The 12,880-nt window shown below is 36.2% G+C and overlaps 1 protein-coding gene across 1 annotated transcript in view; it reads left to right on the top strand.

Annotated features, from left to right (window-relative positions):
• col16a1 (collagen, type XVI, alpha 1) overlaps positions 1-12,880 on the top strand; it is a 346,728-nt gene that overhangs the window by 109,579 nt on the left and 224,269 nt on the right. Inside the window, exons 5-8 of the mRNA XM_051936205.1 lie at positions 2,596-2,719; positions 4,927-5,202; positions 7,468-7,548; positions 7,648-7,686. Of these exons, the coding sequence (XP_051792165.1) occupies positions 2,596-2,719; positions 4,927-5,202; positions 7,468-7,548; positions 7,648-7,686 (520 nt within the window). The remainder of the gene's footprint in view (positions 1-2,595; positions 2,720-4,926; positions 5,203-7,467; positions 7,549-7,647; positions 7,687-12,880) is intronic.

Here is a 12,880-nt window from a genome sequence, read left to right as displayed (position 1 = left end):
AAATCCATTCTATATTTACCCATTATGTTTGAAAATGTGAGGCTTACCATTAGCTCCAGACACAAGTTGCTATAAATGTCTGAAGACTATCAACATGCAGTAGGTGGGAGAGCAGCATGCTAGATGGTGTATGAACAGCGTGAATCAGGAAGGGTTTGAAGTTTATGAAAAGTAATTTCACTGTTGGAGAATGTTCAACTATTGTAGCCAGCCTACTGCTTGGTGTGCTTAATCACAAAAGGCAATTCAGATTTAGCACTCAAAAAAGCTCCATAGATGCTTAAATTTCTTTTATATGATTGCAGCAATTTTACCAAAAATTAATACTGTATTTGTAAGTGTAACAATGTGAAAACATTCATACTTTGCGATTTTAAAAACTAACCAATTTTATTTTACAGTGTTGAGTGCACATTTATTTTTCATTATTACTATACTTATCTTGATGTAATTTTAGGTTTGTACATATAGGATTCAAAAAGCACTTACTGTTGTTGTCAAGTATGTTTCTCTCTTTCTCCCTGTCCACATGAAACAACTCTTCTCACTGTGGACTGAATTAATTGAAAGCTGGTACACTTATTCTGTAAAAAAATTGTCGGGAAAGTTCAATTTTCATTGAAACTTGTTGAGCAGGACTGTGTAAATATTTTAAAATTCTAAACACTCCCATTTGAAAATGTTGCAGAATTTTAAAAAGAATTGCCTATTTTAAAACAAAGAAAACATAGAAACATTCTGTGTGACTTCAGTTATGAAATTGGTTTAGCGTTACCTTACCTTACGAAAGGTTATTTCAGATTGCATATTTTGAATATTTTCCATTCATACATCTCTGCTAGCTGCTCTTGAAAGCAAAACACATCCCCAATACAAGTTATGAAATGCCAGCAGAGTTGCACATGAGACATTAAACACACTGTCACATCAGAGGCCTGCACGAGTCTCTGTCATATTAACTTGTTTCTCCTACTACTTGCAACTGTACTAGTGAAGTTATAATATCCTTATAACCATCAAGGTATAAAATGCAAGGGACGAAAGGAAAAAGTCACATAACCTATATGAAAAAGAGATAGGAAGCGGTGTTTAAGCATGGTTCCTCCTAAGTTGTTACGCATATACTGAATACAAATGAATTTAGTATTCACATTAAATGAGAATAACCACATGGCTGAATTATCTACAAATTATAATGATTAAATATTTCTGTGTCACTATAATTTCATAATGATCTATTAACTATCATGGTTAATTACAGCCAATAACTCTAGCTTGTGATTTCAACATAGATTTTACCTCTGTTGGTATTTTTTTAAAAATGTTATACTTGAGTAACAATTAGTAATAGACTGTCTAAATCCAATAACTAACAGTAATGCAAAAAAATATCATTTTGACATCAATCGACTCAAAATATTCTGTCTCTGTAAGCTATTTCAGCCACCATAAACCTATGTGGAGTAACTACATGATATTGTTTTGTGAAGTGCTATTAAAGACATGTATTTAATATGCTGTACTAATTCAAGTAATTATATTTTTTATCACTGTTATTTTTGCATGTGACTCATTGTTACAAAAAGTTAATAAACAGCAATGTGATATTTGGTACTTTAATGAAGTAAAAAACAGAAATTAAAACATTTTTCAACCTTCAAAACAGTTATCTAAGTACTCAACTGCACCATCATGTTAACATCCTGTGTACAGTTTCTAATGTGTTAATCTTATTGCCATTTCATAGATGAGAAATCTTTCATTTTACTTGTTTTTTCATTTAAATAGGCACAGCAAACAAATTGTGCATCAGATTTGAATAAATAATACAACATGGAGTAGTGTGAAAAACGAGATTTGTAGCCTGTTAGGTTTTGAGCTTTAAAGGTATGCTTTAATTCTACAGCCACCCTTGTCTATCTGGAGTTTGCAGTTCTACCTGTATCTAAGAGCTCTTTTTAAACTTTATGCACATAAGTATAAGTAATGATATTATTAAAACTTAAATGTCTGAATTTGTTATCCTGTCCTTTTTTGAGAAACAATGGCATTTCAGTAATTCCTGAATTGAGACAAGCTCAAAGTTATCTGCATGCAGTATAAAGGCATAGCATATTAAAATCTACATTTTTATTTCATAAGGTAGAAGGAGTATGGATAACCTCCCATCTACCCGTCCATTCATGCCAATGTAAAGAGCAGACTGCATAGACGACTGATGATGGGGTCATTAATGCTTAAATTGCCCACCAAGAAACATAAAGCTGTACATTTTTGGCAAAATAAATCTTTATATGAATGTATTAATGGTATCTTTTTATTGCATAGTGACATATTTCATTTAGATGAAAAGATCACAACCCTTTTTTTGGGTCGGGTTATGAGGATTTTTACTACATTGTAGAGTTTTTATTAAATGTGATTTTGTTGTTATTAAAATGCACAAGTGCCATACAAATATATTTTAATTTGATCTTGGTGCATAACAGAATGATAACATAATTGTATGAAGACATTGTTAAAACACAGCATCTCCAACAAACTCAAAATTACATTGAGGGATCCTTTCTAAAAATGAATGTTTCTCATTCTTAGCCAGATTTTTCCTCTCGGCTTGCCTGATGAGTTCACTTTGGTCACCACTTTACTTTTAAAAAAAAAAACAGTGAAGGAGAATGTGAACATCTTCCAGATCTCTGACCCCCAAGGCTACTCCCAGGTATGTCTTATGCTTGTCATAAGGATTGAAAAGTAAATTGAGTAAAAGCTGATGAAAGTCTGTAGAGGACACCACTACACTGATCAATTTATAGAGCATCGAAGTGAAAGAATTAGTTGACTGATTAATTATAGCAAATACTGTATATGGCAAATAAAGATAGATGATTGACTTTTTAGTGCACACTTCTGCTTGACTTGTAATGTCAAGTTAAACTTATGGTCTGAATGTGTAGAAGCAATTAATTAAATAGTAAAAGCAGAATGACTGACTTAATATGACACAATCAGTTGGAGGAAATACTGACTTGGCTATTTAAGTAGATATGCCAAACTTGGCTTAGTGGTTCAATATTATGAATATAATAAACTTTCTATTGCACACATGTAGGTAAAATCATTTAAAGGTGGAAACTTGAGCTTTACAGTACACTCACATGAGCATAAGAGTTCAGTCATGCATTGCATTCTGCTGATATTTCTGTGTACATGTGATAGGGGGCTTTGCCCTTTGTGACTGATTAATTACAGTGGTCATAAAAAAGAAAGCAATGTCAATAGCATCAAGTCAAATGTCAGAATTTTATTTTTCAATAACATAGGCATGTCTTTGTGTGCGTGCATACATGCATCAGATGTGATACTGGCATAGAGGGATACAAAGCAATCTGGGCAGGGTAGGGAATCCATCCTTGGTGCCCGAATGAAGCATTTTCAGCAGCTAATAATAACAAGGGAGCAGGTGCACTTCCTTTTTCACCATCTGCATGAATCATCTATTGCTCAGAGTCTTTCAGTTTCAAATTGTTAGCATGACTACAGAAACAGAGTTGAATTTTGTGAAGTTTGATGTTTTTCTTTTTCATGCTTTCATGTGAGGTGGAAGTGGCGATTTAAGAAGTTTCATCGTCCAGTGTGTGCACAGCTGCTGCGAGAGTAGTGTGTCTGAATGTGTGTTTATTTATTTAATTAGTCTTTTTCAAGGAAGGCATGGTAGCACAGTGGTTGAAGCTGTTGTTTTATTGATCCAACATCCTGTATTTGATTCCTGCAACCATGTGTTATCCACCTGGAATTTGCAGATGCTCCATGTGTCTCTGTGGAATTTCTTTTTGCAGAAAATTGTGCGTGAGTTAACTTGCAGTTCTTAATTGGGCCCTGTGATGGACTACCACACTGTCAGGGACTGCTTCCTGCCTTGTACTCAGTATTTCTAAGTTCATGTAGGCTCCAGTCTTCTCCCTTTTTCTTATAAGTAGGTAGTAAAGCAACAGCCACAGTAAGGCATGTGTGTTAGGTATTACGGTTACTTTTACAGGGTGATGCACTATGTAGTTCTGTCAACTTATGGATCTGGAATCCGGTATACTAGGTTCAAATCTTGTACATTATGTCTGTGTGAGTTTAACTTTGGATATTCAAGTTTACCTCCACAAAGACATTATGTTTAGATTAATTAACCTTGTGGGTTTGTATGTGAGTGGAGTCTGTGAAGGACTGATGCCCTGACTATGGCTGTTTCATACCTTGAACCTAGTCTGGATGGGGTAGACTCTGGACAAACTCACAGACAACTTGAACTGGATTAAATGGGTTTGAGAATGTTATTTTATTTTTTTACAAAATCTTATAGAACATAAGTATTTTGACTGTAAGTGTCAATATCAGTTGTTTATAATGGTTAGAAGAAAAATAATTTTAAAACCAGATCTAATTTTGCTTTTATTATATGGAATACACTGGAATATTCGTGGTATGTCATTAACAGTGCAGGGAGGACCTTATGTATTCTGCTTTAGGGTGCAACTAGGGTGACTGCTTAATGTCATGGGTGATGTTAATTTACCTAATTGGCACAAACAGAAGGTACATAGGTACAATTGATGATACATGGGCCTCAGGCAAATATTTGTTCCTTTGCAAGCCAAAATTATGAAGTGCTGCAGTAAGCCAAAGAAGACAAGAATATATATATATAGGGTTTGATTATGTGAATGAAAGGTGCCAGAAGAAGGCAGTCATATGACCCGTGAATGAAGTCAGGGACTCCCCAGAGTGTTGGCATATTAATATATTTCTTATTTTTTAAGCCAACAGTTGATTAATAAAATTGGCTTGTTTTTACCTTATCATTTGTCTGCATTTAAATACTGGGATTACTTAGAGTGTTGCATGTGACCTCTAGTATGTGCTTTTGCTCTTTTTCAGATCTCTGTTTCACTTAATGGCCCAGAGAAGAGCTTGGAGTTACAGGCTCTTGGAGTCAATGAAGAATTTGTGAACAGCGTCTTCAGTGGCGAAGGGGTAGCTTCTGTCTTTGATTTCAAGTGGCATAAGATTGCAATAAGTGTCCAAGCTGGAGTTGCATCTGTGCATGTGGATTGCAACTCAATTGAGACTAAGCCATTTCATGCACACCAGAGAGTAGAGCCAAAGGGTCACACCCTGATTGGTATGCGTACTGCAGATGGCACTCCAGCTGAGGTAGGTGGATTGGCAGCTGGCTATTGGCTTGGTTTCGTCCTTGACAATGTTTCTGTGTAATCTCATTAAAATAAATTGGCAAAGATTGTATTTTTTAGGTAATGTTTCAGATAACCTGTGATTCCTTGCTTCTCAAATGAAGATACTACAGATATAAAATTGACAATGAAAACCCACAATTACCCATTTCTGTCTTCTCATTAGTATACACAATTTTACAAATAATTTCTGTCTATAATACCTGTGTTTCTTCACTTTAGTCTTTTTTGTTAGTGTTGCTGGTATTACTGTGTAATTATTTATTATCATATGCCACTAATGGTCACCTCGTCTGAGCAAATCTCTCATTCAGCTATTCTTAACCCCTTAAGTATGGCAGAAAATTCCACCTCACCTTCATAAAATCTGCTGAAAACACTACTGTTTTTAAGAGCTTGCTCTTATTCCAGGCATCCTTATTAGTGCAATTTTAGCAGAATTATGAACAGGTGTTAATGTTACATGTCCTGTTTAACTTAGTGCTTTTCAGAGAAAGTATGCTTAATAGATTTCTTAAAACAGCAGGGAGGCATGGATAATATTTCACAGGTGACAGCCTTGTGTTAATTTGCTCTGATTATTTAATTATTATTTATTAGCATCTGTTTATCTAAATACAGGACTGGTAGGCAATTATAACTGGCTTCCATGTGAGAAATGATTTTGATGCTCATTGTGTGGTACTAAATAATAATTTAATTCCTAGCAGCTTTAATTTACAGAGATTGCATATGTTTATTGCATTTTGTTGTCTTCGTGCAAGATTTGGGTAAATGTCTTGTCTTTAAAGCTTAGCTATAGTAGCAAAAGCTTACTTGATAGGATTGTAGTTGTGTTCAGTATATGTCTATAGCATTTATATCCTTCCCACTTAAAGGCCTCAAGTGTAAAAATATTTCCTAGGAAGCACAATTTGTGTAGATGGTGGTGATGGCAATTTGAGTAGATGGTTGGCTGGCAAAGAGTTGACAGGGCAGGGGCACCACCGTGTTGTCACAAGGTAGCTGTTGGTGCTACACAACCACTTTCAAAAAAAGAGATTGCTACAGTGGGTGTAGATGAGGACCCCCTATGATGGTGTTGTGGTGCAGAAGGTCAGCAGACAAGAAAGAATATAAAGTTTACCCATGTTGTTAGCAGACAGCCAGCCTATCAGGTAGGCCTGGCTCTCTTAAAGATAGAGAGGGCGTTAGACCAAGGAGAACAAAAAAGAGGACAAACAGAAGATATCCATAGTTGAACAGGAATACAAGATAGAAATTTAAGTTCAACCCCATTCAAAGGTGGGTTTGAGGGACACTGTCAGATGATACACTCCTACGTATACATTTTAAATTAATGGACAGCTCAGTGGCTTACATAGGGGCTCAGCCTTTTAAGGACCACTGATGGCCTACTGATGCAGTAAAATAAGAGCTACCTCATAGACTTCTTGCCTGCTGTCTCTGGAGAAAAATTATATTTCCCCAAGGGCTAGAATAAATTCAGGAGATTTAGTAGAGGTGATACCACTAGGGGTTTGGTTAAAGTACATCTTTTTCAAAGGCTTACTGAGTCTGAACTCAGGAGAATTTTCTTCTGGCTAAAGGTAGAAGCCATGGTCTAACGAGAGAACAACAAAGTGATGTAGAAGGGGACAGGAGGAAAGAAAAGAAATGCCTATTAGTGCTTGGTAGGAGGGTAAGTGTGTGACCCACTTGACTAGATAAGCAGGTACTCAGGACCTCTTCAAGAAGGTACAGAAAGCTAGAAATTATTCTTCTCTTGCCATCTGCATTGACCTTTTGTGTTTTTTGGTGTTTATCCCTGTGTTGTTTTAACTTATTAATAAAGGTTATATTTCCATTAAATATTTTGCTTCCTTGGATTTATTCTGGTTGTGAAGGACTGCCATAAAGCTTTTTGCATCACTTTAATACACATGAGATATAAGTTACTTGCTGTTACAAACGAATGTCAAGCATGTAAAGGCTCACACAGTATGCAATTGATATGACTTAGGCTCAAAACCTTCTGGTTCCAAATTCAGCTTCACACATTGGATGCAGTAGCTGTTCTAAGATGCTACAGTTGTGATGATTACCCATCACTGTCTTGTTTCTATGCTACAAAAGCCAAGTTGTATTCTGGTTAAAAATGCATTTTTTTCTTGAAATGCTAATTTAGGTAAGTAAAATGAAAGTCTCCAAATGTATTGTACAGAGTAACTGTATTTATCTTTTTCAGTTTGATATTCAGCAGATAACCATCTATTGTGATCCTACCTTGGCAATACAGGAGGCTTGTTGTGAAATTGCTGGCGGCAGGGTAAGAACAGAATTTTGTTTGTGGTCTTAAAATGTTAAAATGGCATTAGAGTCGCTAATGTATCCCTTAATGTACACATTGTTTTTCACATTTCTACAGTGCCCTTCTGAAGTCTCCAAGATTCGTCGAGATACTGAGGTGAGCCAAAACCCAGATTCTTAGTTTTCTGAGAATTTAATATCAGAGCATCATCAAAGAAATCTGTGATTCCAATGCTTGATATCACTGACTTTCAGGCATGTAAAAGTGATATTTGTGCAAGATAAATTTCTGTACTGTAAATCATTGATTGTTTAAAAAATCTTTGGACTTGAACATATTGTTCAATATCCCGGCCTTTAAGATTCCCCTAATACTACTGAATTTATTTATATGGAGTATGTAAAAGTGTTTTTTTAATACAGCTCCAAGGTGCTTTAATGTATGATTAAAAGTTGAGTTCTTCTCCCTTCTTGAACTGAAAGCTTGTATCCAGTTAGACAAAAGGAACATTTATTTTTGCTGTAATGGCTACACAGGCCTTTTTGACTGCTGCTGGTCACTAGTAACAGTCTCAATTCCCTTCAGTTCTGCTTTACTCAAACCTGCTGAATTTCTCTTTTTCAACAAACAGCTCCCTACGTAAAAGCTCAAATATAATGAGCTTTCATTTTTAGGGCGGTGTTCCTGGTTGACTTAATTTTGTGACTTGGACTGTGCACAAGAGAGTGACTGGATAAAAATGAACAACTGCTTAGATGTTAGTATAGATAAAAATGATGCTCACATCAATACTTGGTTAAAGATGTGACAATTAAATGCAATATGTTCTTCCCTTTTTAAATATTAGCTATATCTTGTATTAATTTTAAAACTTAAAGCATTTTGAAATTTGGGAGTGCCTTGTAAGTGAGCGTGTTTAAAGATAACCTAGTAGAAAACAGCTGAGTTGCAATTACAGTTGGAGTAGTAGGTAGATGAGGTTTAGAATAAAGAAATACAGGACATAGTAAACCTAAGAATGAAAGTGAAACATGCATGGAAAGACAGAGAATGGGAGAAAGCTGATGACAAGGAGATGTAGTGACTGCATGAGAAATGCAGCAGTTAAGTTGTTATTAGTGATCAAGAGATGAGACAAGGTGAAAATCAAGTAGAAGTGCATCGGGCTGACCTCTGCCTTCTGAATTGGTGACTATGAATGTGTAGCACTAGCATAGCAAATGCTCTACAAAGTCGTGGCACCCACACTAAACAAAATGGTATTGGGAAGTGATGCAAAAATTATTTAAATATTTTGAATACATTTTAAATGGGAAAATTATTAGCAAAACTGAAATATACATACTTCAGAAACCCAAATCGATATGAAAAAGTTCAAAAAACCATAACAGCAAAGGCAGAAAAAAATTTAATCAAACGTACTTTGTAACAGAAATGGAATATTATTTCATGAACCAGAACATCCAAAAACATCAAAGAAAATATAGGTTTTAGGGTGAATCCTAATCTTGGACAAACAGCCAATTGCAAAGACAGCTTAAATTGCATCATGGTACTGATGTCAAGTGATGCCACTTAGCAACCAGGATCAACATCTTAGCAACAAGTGTCTAAAATCTTGGCCCCATAGAAAAAGCAAAATAGTGTTGTGGGAGAATGCAGTTCATTTTTAACATCCTTAAAAATGACTCAAAATGAAAATAAATGTTAAAAATAATATCAAAATCTCACTTTGCCTATATGGTTTCAGAGAAAAGACTGAAGAACAACCAGGAAAAAAATAAGTAAAACATCAGATTATTGTAGGAGAGAGGAAACAATTATTTGCATGTTGTCAGATGCAAGACAAGTTCAGGAGTAATATACAGTAGGCAACTTCATTTCCTCACAGATGGGCAGACTAGAATTAACCAGCAGAATGTGCTGGCTTCTGTCCTGTTGCTGCTCCAGTTGTTTAATTACTGCCAATCTCTAATTTAACAGCCATTTCCTACCACGGCAGTGCCCTGAGAACCATTATTGTGTTGAACTTCAATCCACGGGTAGTTGCCATGCAGCCACCTTGAGCTGCTCAGTTAAATTTATGTACTCTACAGCTGCCACATCTCATTAGTTCACAAACTTCTGCTTCAGATCTTAAATGTGTGAATGTCATTGCTCATCTGGTTAGTTACCTCTAGTGCCCATTTCATACCTTTCCATTGATCTTCTTTCTCCTACTGATAAAACTGCATTTTATTTTAGCATAAATTATTATTTTTGTTATATTGCTTATAAAAATATTTTTAATCCAGGATAGAATTGTGTCTTGTGATGGGCTAACAGACTCTGACTATTTGCGGGATTTAAAAATTAACAGATGGCTCAATAGTAGTTAGTATGGGAGTCAGCGCAATATTATGGCTAAGACACTCAGATTTTAAATGACAAAGTGACCAGTTCAGTCCTTGCGTTTGACTTATTATGTGAACTGAAGCAAGCAACTTAACATGCCCAGTAGCAAATAATATATATCTAATAATTGGTAAAAAATGTCAAGCCAGTATAAGCTATTGTCTAGTTATATTGAAAGCATTTCTTAATGTTTGTTTTATCATCCTAGGCCAGGGGTTTTCAAACTTAGTCCTGGGGACTCACTGTGGCTGCAGGTTTTTGTTCCAGCCAGATTCATAATCAGTGACAACAACTGATAACACTGATCTCATTTAATTAGCTGGTATTTCTATTTGCTCTTCCCTTATTCTATATTAATAAAATCACAGCAGCATGATTTTTACATTTACAAGACATTTAGAAATATTTCTATTTTTGCTATAGATTTAAATGCTTAACACTCTTTTGTTGATTTCATAATATTTTGCCCTTTCTCTGTGCAATTTGCTCCCTTCATTGTATCTTAATAACTAGCTGAAATACCCGCCGTTGCCCAGGAGGAAAATAAAGTGTTTTTTTTTTTAATTGTTTGAGAAAAATATAATTTAAAAAAAACACAACTTTAAAAATAAAATAAATTAACAAACAATGAAGACTCACTGATATGCTTGTATTGTTTACTGAAGTGCCTTGTTATATAGTGTTTTTAGTTTTTCCATCTTTAGACAATATATAAAGGCTCTTAGGAGGTTTCAGGTAGCTCTGAGGCTAGAGATCTGCACTGGCAAATGGAAGGTTGCCGGTTCGAATCCCGTAAATGCCAATAGGGTCTCTGCTCTGTTGGGCCCTTGAGCAAGGCCCTTAACTGCAATTGCTGAGTGCTTTGAAAAGTACTATATAAATGCAAAGAACTATTATTATTGACCATGCCACATAAAGTTGGCCATGTGAGAAACAGGCTATGTCCAAATTGATTCCAGCAATTTTCAATGATTGTGCAAACGTTCCATGCATCAAGTGGATGGTAACAGACATACAAGACCGAATCTCCAATTAAAATTCTCATGACGTAACATTCTTTCTCAATAGTTGAATAATTGCGTTCTCTGGGGAGTAATTTCCTACTCAAGTATGTGATAGGGTGTTCTTCCCCATCAAACACTTGGGACAGGACTGCACCTACCCCGAATGCACTCGCGTCCGTCTGTAGTATAAAATCTTTAGAGAAATCAGGATTTCGCAACACTGGATAAGAAGACAAAGCTTTTTTTAAATCTGAGAAGGAACGTTCGCAAGGTTCTGTCCATACAATAGGTCTGTTTTTTCTTCCTTTAGTAAGCTCTGAGAGAGGAGCAGCCCTATTTGCGAAGTCAGGGATGAATCTTCTGTAGTAACCCGCTAGCCCAGAAAAGCACGTACCTGTTTCTGCGTTTTAGGATGTGGGTAAGCGAGCACCTCTTCTATTTTTCTTAGTTGTGGACGAAGTAAACTCCTGCCCATGGAGTAACCTAGATAATGAGTCTCAGACATACCTAGTTTACATTTTTTAGGGTTAGCAGTCAATCCAGCTTGTTTCAGGCTATCAAGGACAGCCTGGAGATGTTCTAAATGCGAATGCCAATCATTGCTGAAAATCACCACATCATCAAGATACACCCCAGAATATTCAGAATGTGGACGCAGTATCTGATCCATCATACACTGAAACGTTAGAGGGGCCCCATGAAAACCAAACGGTAGTCTTGTAAATTCATAAAGTCCATCAGGAGTCGCAAATGCTGTTTTCTCACAACTGTCAGCCTCTAGAGGCACCTTCCAATAACCCTTTGTGAGGTCTAGCGTGGAGATATAGGTCGCCTGACCCAGTTTTTCCAACAGCTCGTCTACTCGGGCTTGGGTAAGCATCAAATTTAGAAACCTTATTCAAGCGCCTAAAATTGATACAGAAGCGAACCGAACCGTCTTGCTTGGGAACTAACACGACCGGACTACACCAGTCACTTTTACTTTCTCGAATTACACCTAGCTCCAGCATCTTCTTGACTTCTTCGCACACAATATTTCTTCGCGCTTCCGGGATTCTAAACGGCCGCATCTGTACCCGGACACCGGGTTCAGTAGTGATTTTATGTTCTGCTAAATTAGTGATGTCTGGCAAGTCTGAAAAAACATCAGTGTTCTGTTCAATCAAGGTTAATAATTCTGTCTTTTGTGAGTCAGTTAAATCGTTACCAATGACAACATCAGTCTGAGAAACAGCAGCCAAGGAAGTGTAAACCCCTTGTCGGTCGTGCCATTTCTTCAAGAGATTAATGCAGTGGTTCCCAAAGTTGACTGGGCTCCGACCCACCTAACAAAAACTGCCAAATTCGGGACCCACCTCTTAGCCGTCTTAAAAAGGGGGCATAAAATATTGGTAACGCTCAGATTCCCTAGTAGCGAGTCGCGGAACTACTTAATGGTGTCTTATTTGTTCGGGCTGTTTATTTTGTTTAAAGTATTTTTTTCATTTGACATTAATTTGTTATCATCACAGACAACATATATTGTACTTTAGCTCACAAACAGTCACTATTGAAATTTAAGCGTCACCAATATGAATGAAGGACTTTTCAAATAAGAAAAAAAAACAACTTTAAGTTACAATTTTTTATTACTTAAATACCTACAAGGACTGTTATTTCAATGAGAAGGGTGTATTTGTTTCCTATTTTTTGTCATTACAGCTTTAGCATCAACTTCAATTTTAGTTACTTTTAATCGCAGTGAGTTTGATACGTCCAAATTATTTCGGTATTTAGTTTTAATGCTGATCATAGCCGAAAATCCGGCCTCACATAGATATGAGGTACTGAAGGGGAAGAGGACTTTTATAGCTTCATCAAACAGGCAAGGATAGTTCCCAGCAACTGAGAGCCAGAATTTCGTTAACTGCTTGCGATTGAAACTATTTTTCAGTGACGTATCTTCTGATAAA

Source organism: Erpetoichthys calabaricus, chromosome 14 (assembly GCF_900747795.2).
Source record: "Erpetoichthys calabaricus chromosome 14, fErpCal1.3, whole genome shotgun sequence".
Taxonomy (NCBI): Eukaryota; Metazoa; Chordata; class Cladistia; order Polypteriformes; family Polypteridae; genus Erpetoichthys; species Erpetoichthys calabaricus.
Note: the sequence above shows the minus strand (reverse complement) of the source record. Positions and strands in the feature narration are given on the sequence as shown.